Source organism: Oreochromis aureus, linkage group 1 (assembly GCF_013358895.1).
Source record: "Oreochromis aureus strain Israel breed Guangdong linkage group 1, ZZ_aureus, whole genome shotgun sequence".
NCBI classification, from domain to species: domain Eukaryota; kingdom Metazoa; phylum Chordata; class Actinopteri; order Cichliformes; family Cichlidae; genus Oreochromis; species Oreochromis aureus.
In genome coordinates this window covers 11,781,809-11,809,408 of record NC_052942.1, presented here as the reverse complement: position 1 = coordinate 11,809,408, position 27,600 = coordinate 11,781,809, and the positions used below count along the sequence as shown (strand labels likewise).

The 27,600-nt window shown below is 40.5% G+C and overlaps 2 protein-coding genes across 2 annotated transcripts; one reads left to right on the top strand and one right to left on the bottom strand.

The window, feature by feature from the left end:
• Positions 1-1,183: 1,183 nt before the first annotated feature.
• On the top strand, positions 1,184-8,272 carry LOC116324004 (cellular retinoic acid-binding protein 1). Its single transcript, XM_031744530.2, has 4 exons — positions 1,184-1,385; positions 3,364-3,542; positions 3,776-3,889; positions 7,909-8,272. Exons 1-4 carry the CDS (start codon positions 1,316-1,318, stop codon positions 7,957-7,959), a joined length of 414 nt encoding a protein of 137 aa, XP_031600390.1. The 5' UTR covers positions 1,184-1,315; the 3' UTR covers positions 7,960-8,272.
• Positions 8,273-9,366: 1,094 nt separating this feature from the next.
• Positions 9,367-26,976, bottom strand: LOC116323952 (paired amphipathic helix protein Sin3a-like). Its single transcript, XM_031744441.2, has 21 exons — positions 26,744-26,976; positions 23,799-24,015; positions 23,396-23,581; positions 21,782-21,888; positions 21,318-21,639; positions 20,980-21,231; positions 20,648-20,800; positions 19,637-19,792; positions 19,176-19,262; positions 18,938-19,056; positions 18,399-18,624; positions 17,771-17,887; positions 17,232-17,470; positions 16,946-17,129; positions 16,116-16,695; positions 15,831-16,000; positions 15,343-15,516; positions 15,128-15,220; positions 14,600-14,694; positions 12,116-12,323; positions 9,367-11,534 (listed from the first exon to the last, which is right to left on the bottom strand). Exons 2-21 carry the CDS (start codon positions 23,991-23,993, stop codon positions 11,316-11,318), a joined length of 3,882 nt encoding a protein of 1,293 aa, XP_031600301.2. The 5' UTR covers positions 23,994-24,015; positions 26,744-26,976; the 3' UTR covers positions 9,367-11,315.
• Between the last annotated feature and the right edge of the window lie 624 nt (positions 26,977-27,600).

The window sequence follows — 27,600 nt, the reverse complement described above, 5'->3', positions numbered from 1 at the left end:
ATGCTCTTACAGCGCACACTCTTTCCTCTGAGCCTGTCACACGTCCTCCAACTGTCTCTCTATGCCAAACAAAACGTTCACTTTCCCTTTTGAAAATAAAGCCACCCAGAGACCAACGGACAAATCTACTGATGAATGAAACAAACAAGGAGGCCGAGTGAAGACGGCAGAGGCCTCCTTTGAGCTGACACTTCCTGGTGGGATGACAGAGTGCTCCCTGTTCTGAGCTATACATTAATTATCAAGCCATGTCTGGGAGGCATTTTGTCAAAAAGATTGATGAGGGGCCGTCAGACGGAGAACAAATCTGACTTGGCCAGGGTTAAAGGGAGGGCCCCTCATTCTCATGGGATGTATTGGTAGCTGTGTGAGGGTGTGTGGCGCACTGAAAGCATCCACATGAGCATGATTACACAAGAATGTTGTTTGTCCTTTAGATATGTGAAGAGGGCAAATAGTCACCACAAAGGAGTTTTATTACATAAGTCTATGTCTCATCTTCAGTGAAAGTGATGAGATGATGATGCGTTCATTGTGTGTCTGGATGGAAATTTCATCTTTAGAAGAATGCTGTAATTTTTTTCTCCTCTCCACCTCGTACTGTAAAGCGATTCCTTTGCAGCCTAACAAAACAGAAGGGAGACATGAGATGGGGGTCCTAATTCAATCAGTCCTCATTTCAAGCAAAAATAAAGGTCATGCAACGTGATTATGACACTGTTTCTGCAAGGAAACTCCACGTAGTTGTTAAAATTTGGGAAACAGTGTCTTCATATGGACAGCTTTTATTGTCTTGTACCAAATCCAGAAAACAGCTTATAATGCGCCACGCTCACCTCTGTAGAGGTGGAACCCCAACCCCCCCAATAAGAAACTAATCAAAAACATGATTTCTGCTGCTTCAAACACATCCTTTAAAATTGGATTTGCTGTTCAGTACATGATAGCGCTCTTTGTTTATTCAGCTCTGAGAAATTTAGCGAAAAAGATTTGAATTTATTTCCACTGCAGATGAGATGCGACCTGAAAACCTTGAAACTAAACAGCAGTTTGAGGTCATGAAAAGAATTCTCTAATCAGAACAAACCATCAGAGATATGTGTGTGTGTGTGTGTGTGTGTGTAGGTGTATAAATGTGTCTGTTGAGGGGGAGAGGAGGTCTGCCATGAGGGATCATTACACATAGGGAGGAGAAAGGGAGGGAGCACAGGGACAGACGGAGAGAAGCGGAGAGAGAAAGCCTGAAGAAAGGCAGCAGAGGAGACAGAAGAAAGGAGGCGTTCGGCTGACACACAATCAAAACCGCACGAGAAAAATGCAGAATTTCACAGGCACCTGGAAAATGAAAAGCAGCGAGAACTTCGATGAGCTTCTCAAAGCTTTGGGTGAGGACAAATTACTCTTACTTACCTTAAGGTGTGACTTTGTTCAAAGGTTTTTTTCAAACATAACTGAAAATGAATGCAGTTAGTGGTTTATTATCTTTTATTTCCCCAATTAAACTGAAATGCATTACTTTGAAATAAAGGCAAGTTCAGTGAAATTGTGATTTATAAATTAAAAAAACAAAAAGCTACAACAAAAGGCTGTTTAAATTGATAAAAATATAAGTCATTTGCTAATCCACATATGCCTAATTTTAGTCTGGTGCTTTGCTGTTTAATTTTTTAATAGGAAAATATAGTGACAGGAGACAAATTTAACGCTGGAACAAACACCGCACTTAAGCTCTAGTGGTGCACTTGAGTGGAAACAGACTGAAATATTCTGTCATCTGACTGTTTGTACTTCAGCAGATATGGTTAATGGTTTTTCCACTAATTTGAAAGACAGAATCTATCACGTATTGCAGGACAGCTAAACAAATCAAACAACATAAGCATTCCTCCATGTCATCACCTTGGCACTGCACTCTCCATATTTACAACATCTGGTGATAAAAATCTCAGTTGTACATGTTAAACGCTTCGATTATTAAATAATTAAACCAACAAGTTTAGACTCTAACATCTTCTCCCGACAGCTAAAAGGTGATGACTTTTCGTTTGACTGAGATAGATGGGACAGGAATCTTCTACCTTTACTTTGAAACATGAGCTCAGAATTTTTTCTTACTATCCTTTTGGCCCTAGAGGGGAGCAGAAAAACGTAAGGTGACAAGTCAACGCCAGACAATAGAATATGGAGAAAGCAGTAAGAAGTTGATATCTGAAATGTATTCATTTAGTCCTCTACAGACTCATTAACACACTTTAATGTATGTATATACCAGTGGCATGGGGTGACTTCTAAACAAAGGCAAACAGGGACAATAAAGCAGAGATGCAAGGACAGAGATCACTTTCACTTTGCTTTAATAGATGCTCTCCTTGCTTACCTAGATGGAACACCACTGTTATGTGCTGTAGTTGTGCAGAGAGGGTAACCATGTTTTTATAGGTGCAATCATACTACAGTTATGTTTTCTTTTTCAAAAAGAGGACAGCTGGGAACAAAACAAAAAAATAAATCAAACCAGTTGGTACCAGATAGAGTTTTAGACCGTCGGTGTCATGAGGAATTCTGTAAAAGATGGACCTTTCTGCCTGGTTCTCTTTCTTAAAGCCTGCTTTAGAGTTAAAACTTGGTTTTTCAGGTTAAAAAAAAATTAGGTTAGGACTATGTAAGGGTGTGGCATTTAGATTTGATAGTTAAATGTAGAGGATAAAAGACCTGAAAAAGTTATATTGAAAACCGGGGTTTAAATAAGATTAATCTCAAACACAGAGAGAAAACATGGAGCACACAATGAAAACCTGACAGAGGCTACAGCAAAAACACACTAAAGTAAACACACAAAATGAGGGAAAAGTAATAAGAGATGGTGAACTTAGACACTAACAATGGTGGGAAAAGAGCAAAGGAGGAAAATAAGAAACACAGAAAACCACTGGAGGATCTAAACTACAAAATAAAAAGAAAGAAAAGACCTGGACCAAACTCACACAGGCAACGATAACCAGACAAAAGGGAGAACAGTAGGTACATAGAAAAAAAAAAACAATTGAGAATTACAACTAAGGATTACAATAAATAAAAAATAAAAGAAGCAACATTCAAAAACACAAATGAATAAATAATAAAACCATGAATTATACAATGATCATGGCACTGATTGGGAGTTTTTTCACTGACACTGATTTCAGTGAAGGTCATCACAAAGATAGCCAACCAAAAAGCCTGTGCGTGTACGTATGTGTGCCCCTCCCCCTACACACAGAGTGGAGCAGGCAGAGGAGGACTTCCTTGGAGGACTTGTATGACTGGCTGTTGAGATAGGTGAGTCACAAAGTGCCTCATTGGGAAATTGGTCCATGCTTTCAGGTGTAAATGCCATGCTGAGGAAGGTAGCCGTGGCAGCCGCATCCAAGCCCCATGTGGAGATAAGACAGAACGGAGAGCACTTCTACATCAAGACTTCAACCACAGTGCGCACCACGGAGATCAACTTCTGTATTGGCGAGGAGTTTAATGAGGAGACAGTGGATGGCAGAAAGTGTAAGGTAAGTGAATTGACCTGTCAAAATTTGAACTCTGAAAACTACCTATGCTGAAGCAATGGATGCTGGGGGAAAACAAACAAACTGTAAAGCCTTAAAAGTGGCAGGAAGTAGTAAAAAATGAGACATTAGTGTGACAGGACAGAGATAAACAACCCTCACATCTGTGCTAACAGCCAGGTGAAGCCAAAATGATGAAATACAGGAAAACTCATTAAAATTATGCTTTTCGACAGAGTTTGGCCACTTGGGAAACGGAAAACAAGATTTACTGCAAACAGACTCTTCTGAGCGGGAACGGCCCGAAGACCTTCTGGAGCCGAGAACTCAAAGGGGATGAACTCATATTGGTGAGCAATTTTTAAGTTTATACTCTAACTAGAAATGTGGTGACAGTGTGTGCAGCTGTAGAGTATAGGGAATGCATTATACTACGGGCATTTGTCTTTTCTGAGATGATCACATTTGTTTTTCATTGTAGAAGAAAATTAAATTTCTGTGAAATTGTGGCTCCCAAACTTTCACCGTCAAGAAGTATTATCAACATTGGAGGCTGAAATCCCTCAGCAGATTAATGAACAGATGTTTGGATGTATTGCAAAGTGGGACGGGGTGTCAGATTTGGAGTTCTTTATTCACATGGGTGCATTAAAAAAATCAAAACCACAGTTCAAATAGTTCAGCAAAGCATTTTCTTAAAGGAATAGTTTACCATTTGGAGAGTTTCTTCACAAGAGTTAGACGGTTAATATTTACCTCTATCACAGACTCTATATAAAAATGCAGCTGCTTCCATAGGATTTCGGAGGGAAAGTAGCAGTCACACTCTGCTAATCAAATGAGCATGATTAGCTAAATATTAGCAAGTGTGAGCACTTCTATGAAAGCAGAAATTTGGCATTATGGTTTTTGCATTGCTTTTGTATGAAAGGGTTGCCAGGTGAAAGCCTCTTCTCTCTTCTGGAACAATGTCCATTGGACAAATAAAAAAGTGGAGTTGTTTGGCCATGATCCACTGCGCCACATTTGGTAAAACTCAAACCCTCAAAAACTCATAAACACACTTAGCTGTCAAGCACAGTGGTGGAGGGGTGATGATCTGGGCACCTTATAGTCCCAGAGTGGACCATGAACTCCTCTCTGTACCAAAGTATTCTAGAGTCAAAGAGTATATGGGGTGGCCAGACTTTACCTTTGGGGACTACCAAAAAGTCCAACAGATCAATCTGTTAATAGTAAAAACAATTAGTAGCTCAATCTATTATGAAAATCAGTATATACAATAGTATCAATCTTTTAATTCAGCTCTCAGAAAGTAGTCATTTTCCACAGAAAAACAGGGCAGAAGCCCAAACCAGGCAGATGGTCAAGGGAGTTCATAAATGGGTGGTGACACCAGATGTGGAAATTTTTACCAATTTTCTAAAATACTGTGTAGTTCATGGGAAACGTCTTTAAGCTCCCATGGTCAGTTGGAGAAACCATCCATTCCTCATTTTCCCTTTAGGAGGGTGTGTCTTTAAGACATCCCATCATAATGATGCATGACTAATGATGTATGTGCATCAAGGACAAAACAAAAGCCACCCAGAACGGTTTACCTAAAACCAAAATGGTTCTTTTCTTCTTCCTTTCAGATAGATACAAATAATCATTTGTTAGATTCTGAAGCAACAGCGATTTGGATAACCTGCGGGAAAACTTACTGTATATTTCAAAGGGGCAAATTAAGATTTCACTGCCATACGTTTGCTGTTGCATTCTATCAGAAATACTTCTCCCTTCTGTCCCTGGCAATCTGAAATCACTAACACAAAGCAGTTTTCCTGTAAACATCTGGTCCTGGGGTTTATTGGCCAGATGGACAACAAAGCTGTGTCCAGTTTGGCTTTGATGGAGAGCTCCTCTTTACTGGCTGTGACTCTGCAGAGAGGCAATCATGAAAACCTTTGAGATGGCCTGCTATTTGGATTGAATGCAGGTTTTCAAACGCGTAACAAAAAGCTTTGAACGGGCCAAGTCTGTTTTTATTCAAGATGAGGGCGTGCATGTCTGTCCACGTTGGATTGATGGACTGTAACCTAATAGGCATGTGGGAATGAATCACTGGAGAAAAATGTGATTTTTCAAAGAAAAGATCATGACTTTATGTGTGATACCGGTGGGAAGGGGGAGATCAGACAGATTCCCTGCTGTCTGTAACTTAAGCAAAACGCCTACATATTTCATCTCAGCTAATGGATTGTTTAGATGTGAAGATTTGATGTTGGAGCAGATAATAATGAGAGATAAAACAGACTGTAAAATAAAACCTACAATATGAATTGGGCTATGAGCTCAGTGGCTGTAACCACACTGTAATTACCTTGAGAAACATTACAGATAAATCTACAATATGAATACAGGCAGAATTGTCCATATAAGGTATGCTCTCTCAATTATACCGAGTGTCAGTGTATTGTGAATGCAGATTTGTTCTGCCTACAGCTACAGCTTTGGAAACACAGGGATTACTTGTACATACACGGGCAGAATATAAGTCGATCCCCTTTAAAGATGTGTATATTTCTGGGCGTTTTAAAGGGAGCGATAAAGACAAATATAGAACAAATGGCGCTAAATTCAGTGTAGCTGCTTCAAAGCAGTCTTTAGAGCCTATAGTTAAATAATTATGAAACAATCCAGCTCCTGCTTTGCACACTCACGTAATTTCCTCAAGGGCCAGCGGTCTGGGGTACAGCTGCAGAGGACTGTTTAGTCAAGAAATCAATGAGTTTGAAGCAATAACATTGAATTTTGGCTTTGCCCCGTGAGGCTGTCATTTCTGTCAGACAAATCGTCCTTACATCTGGTGGCTCCAGCTTCCTTAATGTGAATATTTACTTTTGTGTCAGCAATGATTCTCTTGGACTTTTGGAATATTTGCCAGACGGAAAGAGATTTGAAGACGTCACATCATTAAGACGCAGATTAATCAGACATTGTAAATATTTCAGGCTTTTAATCCTTCACGTCCATTTATTCTCCTCTTAAACTCATTGAAAACATTATTTAATATAGCAACACTTGAGCCTTTTTTAAATTTCCTTTTTCAAATAAGGGAAAAGGTCAAAACCCTCCTCTGCTGCCCATCAGTAAACATGAAGCTCATTTTGTGGAGAACTAAAAGCAACCACATCCCATCTTGTACTTCACAGAGGATTGATGCTTTTAGTGTAAACACACAAAATACCCCAACAACATACACATGAGGCTGACTTAAAGCACCGTGCAGCAGATGAGGAAATGAGGCTCTAGGCGAGAGATGGATGAAAGTGGAGCTTAATGAAGACTCCATGTGGTGGCTCATTGCATTCACTGTCATCTAATATGAGTGGACTATAATCAGGGCAGTCTGGTGTAAAATGCAGATGGGGAAAAATGCTCAAAAATGGAAAAGGTCTTTTAGTGGTCCATGTGAGGAACTTCACGTATGTCCTCTTATTTCACTTCAAAGCCAATAAATTGATTAGGAAAGATTAATAGAGTCTTGCATCGACTCATTTGTGATGGTTTAGGAGCCGGGAGAAACTGCGAGGCTGTCGAATGGGGGGGGTTCGGGATCTGTATGTGTCCTCATGTGGGTTAATTGGTCTCATTGATCACGCTGTGGAGAAGTGCCAATGAACCCCGGTGTTACCTCCAGTTAATGTGTCCCTCGGCATCACGCCACGTGCCAGATGGAGTCGCCTCGGCTTCATTTTTCACAGCTCTGCTTCTTCGCCGTCCTGCCACACAGCTTTGCCTGGGATATTGATGATGTGTAGCGCTGCAGTTGGCCATAATGCTACGCCCCAGGGACTCCCATAAATCACTGGGCTTTGTCACGCACAGGCACACGCCCCTACAGCCAATATCAACCGCCCCAACACCCACCCTCTATTCTGATATCAGTGTTTGTGCATCTGTCTCTTTTAGCAAAATATCAAAATAAAAATGATGCCATAAATGTGCGGCAGAGGATGAGCACTTTAATGATAAAATATAGTTACTACACAATATGCAGCTAAGAGTAAAAGAGAAAAGAAATAATAATCAAACAACACTTCACTGAAGTGATTTACACCTGCCTGACATTAGAGTACAATGATTAGAAGACAGGGTTTTCTTCTTTCCAGCAATGAGCCACACTGATAGAGAAAGCTGAAGGTCCTGTCATATTACACTGCACTTTCATTCAGATACAGTTCTGAAGCAGGGCTTTATTTGCCTGTTTTTTAGATGATAAGTGGGCTGTAAAAAGCAAAGATGTGGTTTCATTTTAATGTGTCCTCAAATTTAGAAACTAATACATTTTTTTTCCAATTTTGCTTTTCAAATCTCATTTCAGATCTTTGGAGCCGATGATGTGATCTGCACACGGATCTACGTACGTGCATAGGAGAGGACCACGATTGTCCAAATTCAAAGTTCACAAAGCAAATAGTCTGTCAGTGTGAGAAATTGCCAGTAATCTGTTTTCAATAGCATGTTACGTTTTTGTGCAAGTCTCTATCTTAGCAGGATATTAGACATTAGTTCTACCCCCATTTTTGTATATATTTTTTGTTTTTAGCAAAGTGAACGTTCAGTATGATTTCTTTTATACAAAAAAGAGCAGCAGCAGTAGGCCACACAGTAAATACTACAGGGAAAACGTAATGAAGAACTTGCTAGTGTCAAAACTTTCCCTCAATAAATTTTTTAAAACAATATTCACGGAGCACACTGAATTCTTGGGGGGTATAATTTAGTCAGTAATTGCTTTAAAAGCCAGGTCAGCATGAACACCCTTGGGTTCTGTGGATGAGAGTCGCTTTAGACAGAGAATATACACTCATGACCACTTTAGGTACACCTTGCTAGTGTCCTCAAAAAAGTAAATAAATAAAATTCTCCCATCACACCACCAGCAACAGCCTGAATTGTTGATAGGAGGCAGAATGGAGCCATGCTTTCACGTTATTTACAATGAATTCCAACCCAGCCATGGAGACTCGTCTCACCAGGCGACGTTTTTTTCCGGTCTTTTATCGTCCAGTTTTGACAAGCTCATGTAAATTTTTGCCTCAGTTTCTCTTCTTAGCGGACAGGAAGGCAGCAGTAACTAACCACTTGTTACAGCAAAGGTATGCAGAACAGCATCTCTGAATGCACAACACATTCAGCCTTTTAGCAGATGGGCTACAGCGGCAGAAGACCACACTGGGCATCACCCCAATCAGCTTGAAGCAGCTACTAACTGGAGATTTTTTTTTTTCCCTCAGACCATTCTCTAAAACCCCTAGATCAGGGGTGTCCAAATCCAGGCCTCGAGGGCCGGTGTCCTGCAGGTTTTAGATGCGTCCTTGATCCAACACAGCTGATTCAAATGGCTAAATTACCTCCTCAACATGTGTAGTAGTTCTCCAGAGGCTGGTAATGAACTAATCATTTGATTCAGGTGTGTTGACCCAGGGTGATATCTAAAACCTGCAGGACACCGGCCCTCGAGGCCTGGAGTTTGAGACCCCTGCCCTAGATGCTTCCTAGTAGGTCAGTTTCAGAAACGAATCAGCCCAAAGATGCTCAGTTTGCCCATGTCTACATTCCTAAATGCACTGAGTTGCTGTCATATCATACTTACATTAATAAATAGCTCATCATGTGTGCCTAATAACCCAGTGATGGTAAATCTACTATCTAAACAGTAACTAACAGGCTTTTATGGCAAACCTGGACCCAGAATGAGGGATGGGGTGGGGGTTGGGACATAAGATTAAACATAAGTGACAACGCCACAAATGAAAAAGGACACCATGAACTGAACTTCTGTCTACTCAAAGGATAGTTTAATGCCAAAACACCATACTAACACTCATGTACAACATCATAAAAGAGAAGAGACATATTAAACGCAGTACAAACAATGTCTTAATGTACAATCAGCTCCCCGGGGCTTCCTGTGGTATTCTATATTAAACACAGTAATATATAAACTGTTCCAAGATTGTCTGCAGCTGGTTAGGTTACTGACCACTGCTTTTAATGGAGCTAAGGAAAGGGTCAAAGGGTGACATGTTGCCAGGCAGCTTCTTCTCTGGACCTCCATCCTGCTTATGTAACGATCCACATGAAAAGTATTAACAATGAATGAACTGAATGTGTTGAAGTTTATATTAAGAATATGTATATTTCTAATGTGAAACATGCTTTCCAGCATTTAATGTGATAGATATCCATCTTCCATCTAACCTCACCTACATTATCTACAGGGCCAATTCCAATTTTATTAAACTGCTGAGAGGAAAAGGCAAAATGCGTAGTTTACATCCCTCTTTTAAGGGCATACAACATTCACATTTGTACTTCAGCCACAAATACAAACAGACATAAACTGCGACTGAAGGAATTATTGCTTTTTCCTTGCTCCTTAATCTGTACACAAGTCACACAGCTGACAGTCTCATACTATACATCAGTCAGTGTTTGTCATTAGCACTTACCTTACACAAGAAAAAAAAATATAGTCTTCATGGGTGGCATAACATCACTGAACCTGTCTTACAGATTCTAACCATTTTGCTTAAATACACAAAAAGCGAATAGTACTGATGAGACTTCAGTACTATATACATACAGTATACTGAACTTAAAAAAAAATTATATATATATATATATAAAAAAAAGGATAAATTGTTGCTCAGCTACATTCAATCATCTTAAAACCACGAGTGACGTCTGAAGACTAAAGGTAGAAATACACAGAACTGATCCAATCATTACAAACAAAGACTTCAGGGCTCACATGTTCAGCAGAACATGAAAAAACTAAATGTTTCCAACAGCCTTTGGTTTAAGAAAAAGAAAAAAAAAAAGAAAAAAAAAAAAGGTTAAAATTTTGTATTTCTTAATAAAAATTTTCTTCAATTTCCATCTAAAGACTGATTACTGTGCGCTCTGATGTACGCTACACCTCAGTGACATCTGTTTAAAAAAAAAAAACAACCAAAAAAAACAACAACAAAAAAAAACACAACCCGAAAAACTACTTTTATAAACATATTTACACAAAGTGTTTGGGCAGTCATAAGTTATTGTACTCGATACACAATGCTGGAACTAATGCCGAGCATCTACCCAGCAATCACTATAGATGATTTTTTTTTTAATATATAGAGTGCACCATTGCACCTTTACCACCAAAAGGGAGAACATTCACAGGCTATACAAGTTTACAGCAGGAACCCACATTAAGTTCCAAGTCCACACACTTTAACAGAGGTAACTTGTACTTGTTTTTGCTACCTAAAGACAGAAGCTGAGGTCGTTTTGTTTTTATCTTCTGTAAAATGATAAGTTGCTCCTTATCAAACACTTTTCACTGTTAAGCTGCTGAGTTTTAGTTAGGAAAACCTTTACACTGAATTGCACCATGGAAACAGATGCTCTGAGTGTTTTTCCTCTGTATAGTCATTTCATGTAAAAATTTGCCTTTAACATTACAAATTGCTGCCAACCACTCAAATATACTGACAGCAAATTTTGAAAAAAAAAAGTTCCATATTACATCTGCTGGAGAGTTTGCAGCATAAGCTTGACAGACAAATTCCTGCAACAGGTGCAAAAAAAAGAAAACTTAGATCCCATGTGGATCATGGATTGAAAAACCCTCACAAAAATTTTGGCAACTGAATCCAGTAACGGCAGCTCTGAGAATTCATCCTTGGCAGCTTGTTGTGTGGAGACGTTAACAGCCAGTTTGCTGAGACACAAGTATTACGGTGTTTTGTACTTCACCCGGTACTTGTTAATGTTGAGATAATGGAGCACCTCAGGGCTGCAAGTGGTGGTGCAGGCCAACAGGCCTTCTTGTCCATCTCCCATGAACCACTTGTGGCTTTCAGCAGCCATGTCACTGGTCACGTGCTCCTTGGCCCAAGTATCCAGCCAGGCGTGAAAGCGTCGGTGCAGACGTGTGTTCACAAGCTGGTGGGACTGAAAGAGATAACAGGAACATGGCACAAAGGAACATCACAAACTGTGTGTACATGAAGCGCAAGGGCTGTCCTATAGCCAAAATCGATTGCGGATGCTCTTTCAGCGACATGGGGGGGTGGGGGTGGAACGAAAGACACAAAAATGAAAAATGCTAAAGTAAGTTGCCAAATGTACTTGGGCGTCTTGCCCAAGTAAAGTCTGGGGGAAACAGCTATTGTCTCAAAAGACTCTTTAAAAATTATTCTTTTCATATTATTCTCATCCATCAAGAATTGGATATGAATCAAGTGAACATTATGCTGTATGAGAAAAATGTGGAGTACATCATAATATGACAAACGCATTTTTATAAGACTGATCTAAATTTAAAAAAACAAAACAAACCCCCAAAACCTAAGAGTGTTATTTGAAATATTCCTTTGTACTTCTAGCCATCACAAAAAACTGCTGCATGACCACACAGGCAAATTTAAATACTTCTGGTTGCCTTATGATTACTTACCATACAATTCTAAAACTAAAGCTTATAGGACAAGACAAAAAACCCCCAGAAAGAGCTTCTTATTTTCCATCCTTACCTGATGAGCCCGTGTGAGCGCTGTGTGCCTGTACATATAATCTTCTGACTTGCAGACATAAACCATCTTATAGGAGTTCAGCTTGAACATGCACTCCATCTTCAGCTCGCTGCTGCCGTCCTGCGACTTGTCCGAGGAGCCTTTGGTCATTCTCTCCTGTTGCAGCTGCTCCCATCCTCTCTGGCACTTCCTTATCCGTCTCAAATTCCTAAAGGCCAAAGAAGATCGAGAGCCATGAATAATACTGACCAACGCTACAGAAAATTTCTTGATTACGCCACACATAAAAAGAATACATCACTTTTTTTTTTTCTTTTTTTTTTTTTTTTAAACACAAGGAAATATCCAATTTCACTTGAGAAAGTTTTATGGTACGATTTTGTGCTTGAGAGTACTTACTGATCAATTTTAAAGCCTAAGATGTAAGGTCAGAGACGATACACGTACACAAATTTAAGAACAGTATTTCCAAATTTGAGAGGACTGTCCCTTTAAAAGAATTGTAGTTTTTTTAAACCCATGCAATCCAACTCACCAAGAACCAGCGATAATTAGTTAGGGAGTCAAATCATTCGTGGGAAATGTGGATCTATAAGAGCAGCAGAGGCAGCGGTCATTTCTCTGTACAGTGCACTTCCATTGCACAGCCACATTTTTCCAAATCTGAATATGCTTGGTAAACAATTGGATTCATCCCGATTTTGTGCAGGCAATTTTCTTTTCTTTTTTTTTTTTAAAATGCAATTATTCACCCCACCTGAATGAAAGGTTTAAATGTGTACTTACCACAGAGGGTAAAGGTGAGCGAAGACTGAAACCATGAAGCATTTTTTGCATTCAGGGCTCCACTTAAAAGACATGACAGTGAGGCCAATTTCAAGTAAAAACGGTCACATCACAAACACTAAAAAAGGAAACTGCTGCCTGACCAGATACCAAATCCAAAAAATATGAGCAGAGGGTATTTCAATGTCTTTGACCAGAGTGTCATGAAAATGAGATGAAGACCCAACAGAAGTGAAAATTGATTTTTTTCTTTTTTGAGTGAGGAAAGGCCAATTATTATTATTATTATTTTTTTTTAAAATCTCTTGTGCTGCTGATCTCTCATAGATTTGATGAAAGAAAAAAGAAGACATGATGTGGGTGAGCCCACTGAGGAAATCATAGTCAGATTTATGCAATGGGTTAAAAAAGAGAAAACTCAAGAGCTTTTTTTTTTTTTTTTGCCTTTTTAAGAAGTTGTTTGATACATATATGGTAATGGACAGCCATCTCAAAGTAACGAGAAGAAAACAAAACCAAAAACACAAAAAACACCAAAAAAAAGATGCTTCAAAGATGTTCATGTGCAACACTCAGCCTTCACGCCTTCATGCACAGCTCTGAGGTGTCAGGAAAGAAATACACCAACATATGAGCATACAATTTAGACAATCATTTTATTTACAAACCCTACTCCTCTGTACAAGTGCTGCAGATAATGTGCTTAACCAGAGTTAAAAAACAAACAAACAGAAAACCTAAGATCACTAATCTCTTTCAAACCAGGAAAAAAAAAAATCTCACCGACAACAAAAAGTTGCAACGTGAGTGCACTGCTTCCCCTGAAAATTGTTACAAACATAACACTGGGTATAACAGTTGTGAACAAGTGAACATTTGAACATTTACAGTTTCAAACAGTGATTAAGTCACATACAGGACCTTTGATCTGAATACAATCACAAAGGGCATGATAAGGAAACCATGACTTCCCTTCTCTTCTTTTAACAAAAGTTTCTCTCAATCAGTTTTTGTCAAAACATCGTAGGAAAATAAAAAGGGAACAAATCTTTGTTTTGCGTTAAGCTTTTGCATTTATCGACTTCTATTCGTGCGTCACATAATCATTCATCACTTCAGTTCAATACAATGTGAATAATCGAACTAATGATTCTTCTTCTTTTAGCACTCTAAGGGGAAAAAAGTTCAAAACCCACAAGCAAGCCAAAAACCATCTATAAAAACTTTACTCACTATAAATAAAATTCCCATTAAAAGGAATCAATAAATAAATAAATTCATTTTTAAAAAAAGAAAAGGAAAAAAGATGATCGTGTAAAGTGCTTCCATGTGAGGGGAGGTCACAAAACAAACTGAAGAAGTTAAATTGACGGCCAGTGAGATTCTTAGCAGGCGGACATTCAGGCACCGCGAGCACAACTAATAACTTCTCAAATTTCCTCTTACAAAAAACAGGCAGCACGCTCACATCCACACCGTTTCCTCTTTTTTTTTTTCTCCTTTTCTTTTTTTGCAATTAGCTTTCAAAGTCAGGCTTGTGCTGAGGTGCCTCTGTTTCTATCTTGAAAAAAAATGACTTGTGTTTGGCAGCTGGTTTGGCTCGGCAACAGTTGAGTGGCTGCTCAGCTGACTAGAGCCTCGCCTCGGGACAGAAGTTTAAAGTGTGCAGACAAGAGGGAGACATGGCTGGAGCCTCACCTGGGGAGGAACACTGGCTTTTGGGCCAGATGCTCACGCAGCTCTGGGGATGAGGAATCTGAGTTCAGGTACCTGCCTACGTAGTCTGACCACTTCTGTGGAGGACAGAGCAGAACAGCAACCAACCATGTAAATAACAAAGACATACATTTAGGTTCTGTATGAAAGCAGCTTGGAGGTTATAGCCTTTAAGTGTGGAGCATGTGACACTCCTCAGAGTGTCGAAGAGTTTAGAATCATAGGTGCACAAATTAATAGCCAACACTAGTTTGTAGAGGTACATGTGTATGTAAACCGCCAAGTACAAGGAATTTATAATACAGGAATATGATTAAAATAGTTTAAAACTGAGATGACTAGTGCTTGACAATTTATTAATATCAAACTATTACCTGATAACTAGTGCATCAGCTAAAAATTCTCGGACGGCAAAACATATACATGAAGCAATGCCACCCCAGCATCACATATACTACATGTCTACTTAATAAACTGCTGTGTGCATGAATTGCATTTTGTGAGTCTTACTTCTGCCTCTGCAGGCTCATCAGAGTTTTCCTCTTCTGTATCCAGGAGCTCTACTGCCAGGCTGACAGAGGCTTGGTTCTTCACAAACATCAACTGGATAAAACGAAGCAACACACACACAATTAGAAAAAATACTTATTGAGGGAGAAAAACAAAATAAAATAAAGTTAGACTGTTTTAAAATATAATTATTCATTTCCGTGCTGTTTTTGTACCTTGAAGCAGTTCTCATCGGGCATAAGCTGCTCTGCTTTGCGCTGGTATCCCGCCTCTGCGGTGGCCCTCGATGCCTGTGTGGGCAGTGTGCCCCCCGTGGCTTTATTGGAACTCTCGCTCAGGTACAGGTCCGTCACACGCACAGACACATCATCAGTGACAAGGTGCTGGAGCTGTAAAAGTAGGTTAGTATGCAACGGGTGTGTCCACATCAGCATGGAGAATCAAAGTGACAGCAGCACTTTCAGTGACTATAAATGTGTATATTTGGTCATCGATTAGAGTCATTACTGAGTTTTGACGTGAGGAGCATGTCTATTTTATTTCCCCTCTTTTTCTTCTCCAAATTTAAGAGAGAGCCTACCGCTCATGATGCCAGTCTAAGGTTGAAAATTTATTTTTTATGAAGACTTTGTGTCACGATTAAATAAATGAATGGGTAAACAAATAGATAAAATAAAATGAGAAAATCTTAAAATGTGCTGACCTGCCGGACAATGCTTTGGATGAGTTTATCCATGGTGAAGGCAACGTAGGCATGGACAGTAAACATCTCCCTCAGGGAGTCCTCATACTGAGCCGGCTCCATGTTTCCATCCAAAAGATTACGAACCATTTCCAAAAATACTGAGTAGTAGTCCTCCACATCAACATCCACTGCAGACAGAAATTACACATGGTGAGTAATACATGGAGGAATTGAGTATGATACACCATGACTGAGAAGGCTCATAGCAAAACGTAACAGTTAAAAAGCCAGTTTTTCACTTACTTGGCTCCTTCATCTTCAGCTGGATGGCTGGATTGTCGTTTTTCTCCCTTTTGAACCCCAACACTTCTCTTTCCCACTCTCGTTCACGAGAATCCTCTTCGATCTGCTTCTCAGCTTGCCCGTAAATTCGCAGCAAACGAGAACAGAGGATGTGGTGAAGGCGAAGGAAGACATACCAGTAGTTGTTCACGTAGAACAAGTTGTAGGCATCGTCGGTTCCCCGGAGCTTCTGAGCTGCCGTGTTGCTGAACAGGAGCTTGGACTTGGTTGGGCTTCTGCCTGGCAGGCCATTGTGTTTCTTGCTGCCATCTTGATCCATCTCTGTGTCTTCTTCCTCTTCTTCCTCCTCCTCCACGTCAGAGAGCTCACCTCGCTGTGCAAACAGCACGTCGGGGATGAAGTGGTGGATTATCTGTTTGATCTTGTACTTGTCTTCTTTCTGGATGCCGACCTGTCTTTTGACATGGTGAATGATGAGGGAAGCAGCATCCTCGAGGATCTGGCTGTCGTCGTAGGTCAGAGTCATGTGTGGGCCATTTGGTGGCGGTGTAGCAGATTCCTCTGATGCCCGCTCCTGGCGCTACAGGACAAATACAGGAGCATTTTAGACTGTAATGTTTTCCATTTACAGTTTGGTAAAATACATTAAAATCTGTTACCCATTGATTTTTATTTACAATTAGAGAATCATAATATATAACAAAGTGTAACATCCTTGTTTAATTCAAGGAAAACTGCGGCAAACTCTTTTAAAAAGGCAATAAACTTAGAATCAGTCCACAAATATCAAACAACAAATAAATAATATTGTTTAAAAACAATTTACTTACTTCATCATATAACATCTCAATTTCATTGAGCAAGGTCTTTGAGCGTAATACTTTGGTGTCATTTTGCTTGAAGTTAATGCCTTGATGGTCGAGTGACTTCAGGTAATACTTTTCATTCTGCTCCCGCCAGATTTTGTTGAAGCCCCTTTGGGCTTCTCTCCACTCCTCATCCTTCATTTTTAATCTGAAAACAGAAGAAATAGATGTTATAAAACTCAGAAGAAATAGATGTTATAAAACTGTAAAGGTGTGAGCTGAGGAGGACACACTAAAATCTAACTGTTACCTTTTTAGAACTATGGGGACGGACACAGCAGGGTTCTTCTTGAGTCCTTCAATGATGTCTTGAGCTTTGTCCCCATATATCCGCTGGATGGCTTTGCGGTGAATGACCTCTGAGGAGCCACCCATTGTGTTGTCCAGCTTGAAGCGCAGCTGCTCCTCTGCTGACATACGAGAGAGCCGTCGTTGCACTGTCTCCAGGGCTCGGATTGTGGCAAGGTTGGTCTCCAACACAATATCCAGCTGCACAAGACACAATCACATTCAAATGAATAATTTCAACAGAACCAGATTTGGAAACTGGCACCTGCATTGGAAATGTACCACATTTTTTGTGAAGACTCTTAAGACACCTAGAAAGTTCATGTGGTGTGAGAGCTTTTCCTGTGATTTTTTTGACTCCTGAGCAAATTGCATCACACTGGCATTTATGTAAAAGACATATCTTATGTAAAAGAACCTCCATTATTCCATCTTCTTAACCTCTTCTACATCCAAGGGTCTTATTTTCTTTGGAGCGTGGGTGGACTGAGTATCTCTTACCTCAAAGCGCTCATCTTCACATCTGTAAATGTGTTCCTCATATTGAGTCTTCTTGGAGCTCACAAATGTCGAGTCCTCAGACCATGAAGGAAATGACACCCATGTGTCATTCAAAACCTGCAACAGGATGTTACAACATGCAATGAAAACACATTATTGTTACTCTAAATATGAGATGCATTTCATATTTATGTAGCAGTAAAATAAAAATGCATGAAACTTAATCTAGTTAAAAATGTCTCAATTTTGTGGTGAAACACTGCGTTCAGTGACATCAGTTGATCAGAGGAGTCACTCATTACCTAAATTTAAATGGCTAGTTACAGCCAAAAACAACTTATTATCTAGACACTTACATATAATAAGGTATCATTAAATGTAGCCAAACAGTTCAATGATCACTGACACAATCCACTGATCGACTAAGAACAAGTTCGCTGGCATCTACTGTCTGCTAAAGCCATATTTAACTACAGGTACCATCTGAACGTTACATCAGTTCCTGCTCCAGAGGATTTTATTTGGGCCAAATACATTAGTTGTTGTACATGGTGGCTCGAGAACAAAGGATAAAATGTACACTATAAGACAAATACCTTTATTAAACTGACTTCCTTTAACAACTCACCTCTCTGCACAGAGGTGTTCTTCCTGTGCATTTGGGCTGCTGGAAGCTCTTTGGCAGCGCTCTATAGCTGGACCCCAACTTCTTGCAGGAGGAGTAGTCGATTTCCATGGCGATGCCCTCTGTAGCACGCTCCTTGGGTAAACTCTCTGCATGGCTCGACTCTCCGTGACTGGACTCTCGGTAGCCCAAGAAGTTTTTAAACCATGTAAAAAGCTCGGGGAATTTTCTGTCAGTCATGCCACAACATATGTGAAATACAGAGTTATTGGTGAGGTTAGAGTTCAAATGTTTGCAAGATATTTCAAACAAATGCAGATGGTTTACTGGTTTACATTCGGGTGATTAAAGTTTCATTATGTAATGTTATATATCAAAACAGTGTGTGCTTCCAAGTCAAATCTGACTTATTGGCAAAAAAAGAAGAAGAAAAACCCCCCAAAGAGACAGAGACAATAACTCATTAAGAATTACGTACTGATCCAGTCAGTCACAAAACTGGACCTCAGGTATGCCCCTAAACACTGTATGTTTAAACTCACCCAAGAAATGGGATAACTAACTGGACCAGCTCAGTGCGTGAAATGACTTCCTGGTTGAAGATGTGCAAGCAGCGTAGGAAGTTGTCATATGCCTCAGAGCTTCGAAGAGCCTTCTTCACCTGGTAAAGTGTTTGCAGCCATGACAAAAAAAGCAAAATGGGATTTATTTTCCCTTGAGATGATTTCATCACAGATCAGTACAAATCTTTATACCGACACTCAAAATGAGAATACCGACCTTCTCGAAGAACATCGTTTCAGTGCTGGTGCTGTGTTTGCTCACGTCACTCATGCCATGGTCCTTCCCCGTTATTTTAGGTTTCTTCTGCAATGGTATAAAGAGATTTTGACTGTTGGAGGCCTCATACCACTGAGTCTTGGGTAGATTTTACTAACCCTAGTTGCCAGTTTGTCTGATGAACATGGGTTGTACTAACACAATCTAATAAACATGTTCTGTAGTAAATCCTCTTTTTATGAAACTACAGATGTTCTGCTTTTGTCAAAACTGGCTGGGGGCTGATATCTGGAGTCAATGTATTGTCCTTACTTCTTAATTGTAGGCTTTCACTGATTGAAACAAAAAAGGCCTATTTCACCCTACATGTAATGCATACAAAATATATGAAATATTACCTTTCTGGTTTAAAGTACAAACAGCTGAATATATGCAGAGTCACAGAGTAGATGGTTACATACCTTGACAGGTGGTGTGGTACCCACGCCTGAGGGTCTCCTGATTGGAAGGCCGTTCTGGCTCAGCCTCTGTTTGTTGTTCAAAAAGTGTCTCTTTACTGTGCCACCATGATCATTACGGACCGACTCGGCCCTGTCTGGTGTTGTTTTGCTCAGCAGCTGAAAAAGGGCAATAAACATGATCTCAACAAAGTGAGACAACAAAATTAACAGTATGCAAAGAGAATTATGTAAATACCATTGACTTGTTTAAGTGAAGCCGTGCTTTTCCGTCCAAGCTCTATTTTTATGCTTCGGTTCTACTGGAGTAGTGATGTGTGATTCTGAGCTAAAAATAATGCATCATACACTGGGCCTCTGTGCACCTATTGTGTGACTCAAGCCCTTTAGCACCAACTCCTCAAAGCAACGCTCTTCTGCTTGTTTTGCACAAACACTGTAAAAAAAACTGTAAACATACTAAAAAGTAGTTCTGTGGAGTTGAAGCTGATTGTAGTTACCAAGAGCTCTTATGTCCTCAGCAGCTTTCTGTTAGAAAAGTGCCTCCTGAAAGCAGGAAGCCAAACGCAACAATGGCATATAACAGCCAATGAGTTTTCAGAATAAAACACTGTCTGCACTGTAAGAAATCTTATGACGGACAGAACAAAACCTTGCAACAACCCAGACCTGAGCTTAGTGTATTCCCTAAACTCTTAACAGTATTCGGGAATATCTTCTGGAAGCATGGATGCAAAGTCTAGATTTTTAAAGACCTGGAGAATCCATACCAAGGTGCACCAAAGCTGATCTGGTAACACATGGTGGCCGTAACACAATACTACAATACTTTATCCTGGTTTCACTTTTAACTTGGCACCCATCTGCAAATGAATTTCATATCCAATGCAAACAAGTGGTTTTAAGGAAAAGTGCAAAAGACAGACAGTTACAAGGCTGCAGTAACTCCTAGTGATACCACATATTTGCAGGGAGGTTTAACAAAAGAATTGACCATGATGTCTGGAGACTCACCGCTGAGCTGTTGGCATCAGGCAGGAACTGTCCGAACTCTGAGAGCAGGTCCTCTTGGTTCTTGAAAAGTCTTGCAACTTGAGTGTAAACCTCCTGCTCAGTCAGTGCTGGGGTGTAGTTCCCTCCAGCTTCTTTAGCATTTCGCTGTTCCTTCTAAAAATATATATTTTCATAAATATACAAGGTATGATATAATTAAAATTTACTTTCACGTTTATTTTTGCAGTTGCATGTAAAACTATTTGTTTGCTTGGGAAAAAAAAATAATAAAAAATTATATATATATCTTACAATATCTTAATAACAGTTTAATGCTGCGTATATTTCCTTGCCTGGTATGTGTGCAGGATTTCCAGGAAAGCTTTGTAGATGTCTGGCTGACCCTGGAAGCGGTTTTTGATCTTGTTGACATAATTTATAGCATGGTTGAACTCCACAGGTTGGTTGTTCTGGATAGGCGGTCCACTGGATGGTGTGCTGCTGACAGGAGTGTGGGACTGAACTGAAGGCGAGCGTGGTGAAGCATAAGATGGGATAGATGGATTGGGTTGGCTGGTGGGTGTATGGGCTGGAGACTGAATTGGCTGTTTAGAAGAACAACAAGTGAAAAAAGGTCATTTAATGCATCCGTCATACTACATGTGAACAAATAAAGAACATCGTTATCTACCTTGCTGGTTTTATTTGGAGCAGGCTGGGCAGGGATAAGTGGTTGGGTGGTGGTAGTGAGTGAGCCAGTCTGTGGCAGACTCTGGTGCTGGTGGTGGCTGGGGGCAGGCTGGCTGGGTGCTCCACTTGCAGGGATGTTCTGAACAGAAACACCGTGTGGTGTGATGTAGTGGATCTGATTTGGCGTGGTCACATTGACTAGATCGTTGGTTTGAACTTCAATCTTGTATCCAGGTGGCAAGAAAGTATTAAAACCCATGATGAGGTCTGGGTGGCCCTTGAAAAGCTGAGACACACGGTTGATGACTCCAGGAGTGTCTATGCTGTGGTAACAGAACAAGTTTTGGTACTTTAGTTTCTGAAACACTGTCATTTGGGTTCATAGAGATCACTTAGGTGTCATGGTAAAATACCAGTTTTTCTTATCAGATGTTAAGAAAAACTGGTAATAAAACAAAAACTCACCTTTGCGACTTGAACTCTTTCATGATATCAAGGAAGTCATTATAAACTTGAGGTTGATTCCCAAACTGCAGTTTTACTTGATCCAAATAAGACAAAGCATCTTCAACCTACAAAAAGAGAATGGAGAAGATTGTTAGATGATCACCATCAAAATGGCAAGACAGGGCGAAGGCAGAGAACTTGTCCTGGTGGTGCTCAGAAAACATCTTTAAAACAAAAGAACTCATAATGGACTTCAGGAGGCACAGACAGGTCCATTCCTCTCTCATTATAAATGGAAAATGGGTGGAATAGTTCTCCAGCTTCAGGTTTCTGGGCCCCCACATCTCCAATGATCTCATCTGGACCCACAACACCAACGCCTGGGTAAAGAAGACCCAACAGCGACTGTCTTGAGGATGAATAATCTGGACCAGAAACGGCTGCTGGCCTTCTACCGCTCCTCAGTGGAGAGCGTGCTCTCCTACTGCCTGGGTGTTTTGTGCGCAGGGGCCACTACTGAGAACAGTAAGGCTGTGGAGAGGGTAATTAACACCCTCTGCCACCCCTGGAGGTCATCTCCAGAGCCTCCTGTCTCAGAAAAACCAGGGCCATCACAGGTGACCCCTTGGATCCCGCAAACCACCTGTGTTTGACCCTCTGCCCTCTGGTCAAACAGTGCATCAGGACAGTCAGGTCCCACACCTCCAGACTCACTAACAGGCCCCTGCCTCACCAATCTGAGACATGGTCTGAGTAACCCTCATCACTCAGGCCACTCACACATGGACCCTATTCAGATCAAGTCTTTTCTTTGCACTACCTCCAGTCACTTTGCTCTCCATTGTGTGCCCTTCTATTGTTTTGTACATATTACTCTAGTTTGTCTCAAGATTGACTCAACTGTGCAGATTTGTTACCTGCTGTGCATCGCCCATTGTGGACTAGGTATATGACTTCAAAGGTGTAGAGACAAAGGTCGCTGCAGGCAGTTTTTAATAATCCTTTAACAGCTCCACCTTCAAAAATATTGTGAATTTTTAGCTCCATGTCTATAATCTCTGCTCTTGCTGTATTAGCCAGGGATTTTGAGCTTTTAGAGAGGGGAGAGGGGAGGGGGAGCTCAATGGTGAAAAGGGAAGTGATGCACTTCATTATAAGGGAGAGAGAGAGAAAAGATGTCCATGTAGCAAAAATGAATGCTAAAAAGTAGCTGTTTCATCTGATTTCTTTTAAACTGCTGGAAGCCACAGCGGTAATTAATTTGGAATTAAAATCCGACTAATCACCCAACCCTATAATTTGATAAGTGAAAAAGTTTTAGGATGTTTATGACAAGCCATGTATAACAAGTACGCCAACTTCAAGACTATTTCCCTTTTTTGCCGTTGTCTACTGGACTTTGTTCACCTCTAACGAAGGGTGAACAATGTGTATGTATCTGAATGCCTCCTGTGTAGAAAGATGAAACTTGTTGCTGCTCTGCAAAACATACTCCTCACTCTATCCTTTCAGCATGCAGACACAATGTAATTTTAAAGGCATTCGCTTTTTGCCTTTGTGCACTTGGGATGAACAGCTGTTTTGGTTTATTCTGGTCCTCATGTTTTCATATATGTGGTGATGTACAGATACCTTCAGTCGCTGAAACTGCTGCTGTCCTGTGGTTGAAGGCATGGGTGCAGGTGGATGAACATGACCTTGGACCACAGCAGGGCCCTGTGACGGCACTGCTAGAGCGTGTGAGTGAGGACCAACGTGTGGTGCTGTACTGTTGTGTCCATGGCCATGTCCACTTGTGCTCTGAGGCATTGCAGAAACCTTTGAGGAAGAAAGAGATATTTTATATAATATAGACATTTAGACAAGATTAACCATGTCACTAGCAGGATTCTAAACATTATAGACAACAATGTTACAAAATAAAGGAAAAGACAATCACAATCAAAATGACACCTACTTCTTAAACACATTGTTAAATAAGTTCGCCATCTGGAATATAAACACTTCTTCAGGTATCTGTGCAGATTTATCATACCTGGTAGCCCTGGGGAAGAGAGTACTGGATGCTGGTCGATGGCTGCATCTTGTCTGCAGGTGCCTCTATTACAGTAGGGGCCGGGGCAAGGGCCCGGTGCTGGAAGTTTTCTGTAATTCCTTGTATTTGAGGCCGGCGTAATAGCTGCTGCTGAGGCGCAAGTATTGGTTCCTGGTCCTCCACACGCCTCTTCATTATACACACATAGTCAAAAGGGCTAAAGGGGGCAAACAACGATGGACAATTTACAGGCTGTTAGCATTTGCCAATTTCTTTTTAACACACACACACACACACACACACACACACACACACACACACACACACACACACACACACACACACACACACACACACACACACACACACACGTGTGCCTCATATATATATGAAGATTACTTTTAAGCAATAATAATTGTACAAATCATCACGCAATGCAAAGACATCAACTGTTTAAACAAATTCAGGGCTGGTCAGCCTCTCACCTTTAACAAGCAACTTACAAGTGGAAAGTGCAACATGCTGTTAGCCTTTTTCTCTCTGGGTAGCTGATTGTTTTAGATCTTTGTGAATTCACACAGTGATCTCCAAAGCTGTCTAACATACCATTGCATGTGATTAAATAGATAATAAACTGTGACAACAACAGTAAGTACTCATTCATTCACAGTAGTCAAATTAAATCTTAAACTTATGAAATTCAGTCAATTAAACTCTAAGATCATCCTGAATGACAATGAGAACTCAAGCAAAACTTTTCTCACAAGTCACACAGATACTTAACGGCAACAACTATTAGGACAATTGTTGAAAAGTGGTTTCCAAACAACACTCTTTTGACATAACTAAGCTCCGAATGTGACACCAATCTGCTTTGCTTCATTGTGCTTCCTCAGTGTACACAGAGGCTTTACAGGACTTAAGCGAGAGAGGTTAAACACAATTATATTTAGTGGTTTTCTGAGAGAACTAACAGTGGTGTGAAAACACAACTTCTTTGACAGATATAGTCTGTGTACATTTTTTGGCTGAACAGTCCTAATTTAACTGATAGATAGATTAATTAATCAACCATTACAGTGACATGTTTTAATTGACTAAAATAATTCTGTATTTATTTATTACTGAGTTATTATAATAAAAACAAATGCAGATACCAACGCACTCCACCATAAAAGAAGTAGTAGAAAAAAAAAAGCTATGAGCAAAAGTGATTATTTAAGGTTGTCCGTAAATAGACATGCCATCATGTTCAGCAGACTGACTGTGGCGGCTGGCTAGGGACCGTCTTTCAAAAGACGTTAAGACAGAGTGACGCTGCCAAAGCTGTCATTGAGTCGACTCAGTGAGACAGATGATAATGATAACGTTCAATGCACATGTATTGTCTGCATTTTTTTCTCCTGTAATTATTTTTTATAACACAAGTACAAACCTATTGGTTATACCATTCATTCTCCTGTACGCATTCCGTTGCACGCAAGCATTTAAGCATATGCGAACACCGCTGGTGACTAGACTTTAAGTTAACATTTTTACGTTTTATTTTACAACTTAAAAAATACACGGGGCGTGTGGGGAAAAAAAACACGTTTGAGAAAACGTAACAAGTTAAACTTGTGGCTGCAAGCACAGCGCCCACGTTGAGTATACAGTAAAGAAATTTATCGACGGTTCCTAAGCAAACGTCACGGCATTTGCTAAGAGGAGAGGAGACATTGTGCCTCACTGCCGCGCACAACCAATTTCGGAAAACACGGTGACTGAGCGTACGGTCTTCATTCGCCGAGATCGTGTCTGTAGCGTATCCAGCTTCAGAATTTCTATGCCGAAGCGCTAAGCAAATACGGCAGATAGTAAATTGTGTCGAAACTGATTAAGTAGGACTAAAAGAAACTTGAAATTTCGCCGACAGTCAACGTTTTGCAGGCATGTAGGCGCTGTCTCTCTCTCTCTCTCGCTGGCTGTAGCCCTGCCGTATCCCCTCCCCCTCTCTCCCAAACACCGAGCTTGTAAGGCTATCGGTTTTCGGTGAGCTGACCGCTTTCGCTAGTCAGATGGCTGACGTTGACTTCAGTTCTAGCTTCAAAGTTATGTGGCAAGCAAGTTACCCTCTGCTTCGTGCAGACTGACGGTTAAATGTTAGAGAAAACCGGAGCATATCAGTTTGTCACAGCCGGGTCTTCGCTAACAGTCCTCAGTAAACGGGAGTCTAAGTAAAACATTAGACGAGCAAAACATACTGGCTACCTGACGTTACCCTTGCCGTTGGGTAGAAGACGTCGAAAAGAAAACAGCCATGCCTAATCGCATCAGATAACGCGGCAACACAGTCGGTGGCTTAGTTTGTAGCGTACGGGCTACCGGTACAATTGGGACAGTTGAATTAAGTTTCATGGTCAGTAATTAATTTGGCTATGCTAGGTGGTTAGCTAAAGAAGAACACCAGCTAGCCAACAAGCTAACACTTTGCACAGCTAATGCAAATGTCGCATAAACGGCAAGTTAAGCTAGAAGTTGCAAAAAGGATTTTTTTTCTCCCAGTCAAAACTACTTATCTGTCAGTTACGTTACTTTGACATCATCCCCGATCCAGCAATAAAAATCAGTTGTAGCAAGAACAATTTGTGATCAAAAATACATGTTGTCAGGTTAGCCTGTAAGCTAGTTCATGGTCGCCGCTCTTAGATTGCTAACCTAACCAGCGACTTGGTTCCACTAACTTGTCGACACTGCAAGTTAACGCAACCGCAAATAAACTCCCACATTATTCTGCTGTAACACTAAACTACACCAGCAACAGAAAGTAATCAGCGTTGGCTCACTATTTGGAGACTAGACAAGGTTATTTAGTAGCTAACTGATTGCTATGTTAGCACAACAACCAACCCCCCTCATCACTACAGACTCTCTCCGGCTAGCCAGCTAACACCACTTTAACTTACCTCGGGGAACCGCCACCAGCAACAACTTGACCCACCAGTGGAAGGGATCTCGACCAACACACCGCTACTCGTTCATTCACCCAGCGGTGAAAAAAAGCGAAGTTTTAAGAAGTGGCCGTAATTGGAAATGTGGAAAATCAAACTGGCCGTAGTGGCTACGTCGCTAACAACAGTGTGTGTGTGTGAAGCGGTGTTCCTTGAACATAGAGGTGTGTCTATTGGGAAGGGCGGGCTGGTCTCCTCCCAGTTTGAACCGGGATTGGTCAGCTCTACAGAATGAAAACAAATACAGTAAAGGCTGTGGGCCAGGCCAGTACCATACCTTTGGTTAAAGGCGTCTATGGTCATGCCAAGTGCAGGGTGATCTATAGCAGAACGCATTCCATGGTATTACGTGTACGGCACGATATACTGAATTCAACAGATAAGCTCAGTAACTTTCTTGCCAGTTACAATGACTAACGTATACAGTTAGTGCATTTAGTAAGTATTTATTTGCACTGATATTTAGGCTTGTATATACATTATTCTACAACTGATTCTGATATAACACCACACGTGTTGAAAAATACTGTCAGATATGGCTAGTAAGTGTACCTTAGAGCTAAACAATTTAATTGCACACACTGATCTCCAAGGCTGAGGACATATTTACATACAATTAAAATACCTGTATAACCCTCCTACTTGCTGTTCTCTGCCTCATTGTTAAAACCACCCTGGAGTTTTTTCTAATACCACTGATCTTATTATTAGACCTAGGACCTTGATTAGTGCTCCTAGAAAAAAATATTTTTCTGTTTTTCTTTGGCATCAGTAGAGACTGATTAAGGAAAAAAAAAAGTGGCTTCCTTTCA

Bases quoted from the DNA above. Each gene is read 5' to 3' on its own strand.
- LOC116323952 (XM_031744441.2), bottom strand. From the start codon at position 23,993: ATGAAGAGGCGTGTGGAGGACCAGGAACCAATACTTGCGCCTCAGCAG. The intron at 17,130-17,231 runs GTAACAGTTAGA...TTCTGTTTTCAG, and splicing joins GTCCCCATAGTTCTAAAAAG to ATTAAAAATGAAGGATGAGG. The intron at 15,221-15,342 runs GTACAAAAACAG...CGTTTTATCCAG, and splicing joins CCGATGAGAACTGCTTCAAG to TTGATGTTTGTGAAGAACCA.
- LOC116324004 (XM_031744530.2), top strand. From the start codon at position 1,316: ATGCAGAATTTCACAGGCACCTGGAAAATGAAAAGCAGCGAGAACTTC. The intron at 3,543-3,775 runs GTAAGTGAATTG...GCTTTTCGACAG, and splicing joins TGGATGGCAGAAAGTGTAAG to AGTTTGGCCACTTGGGAAAC. The intron at 3,890-7,908 runs GTGAGCAATTTT...ATCTCATTTCAG, and splicing joins AAGGGGATGAACTCATATTG to ATCTTTGGAGCCGATGATGT.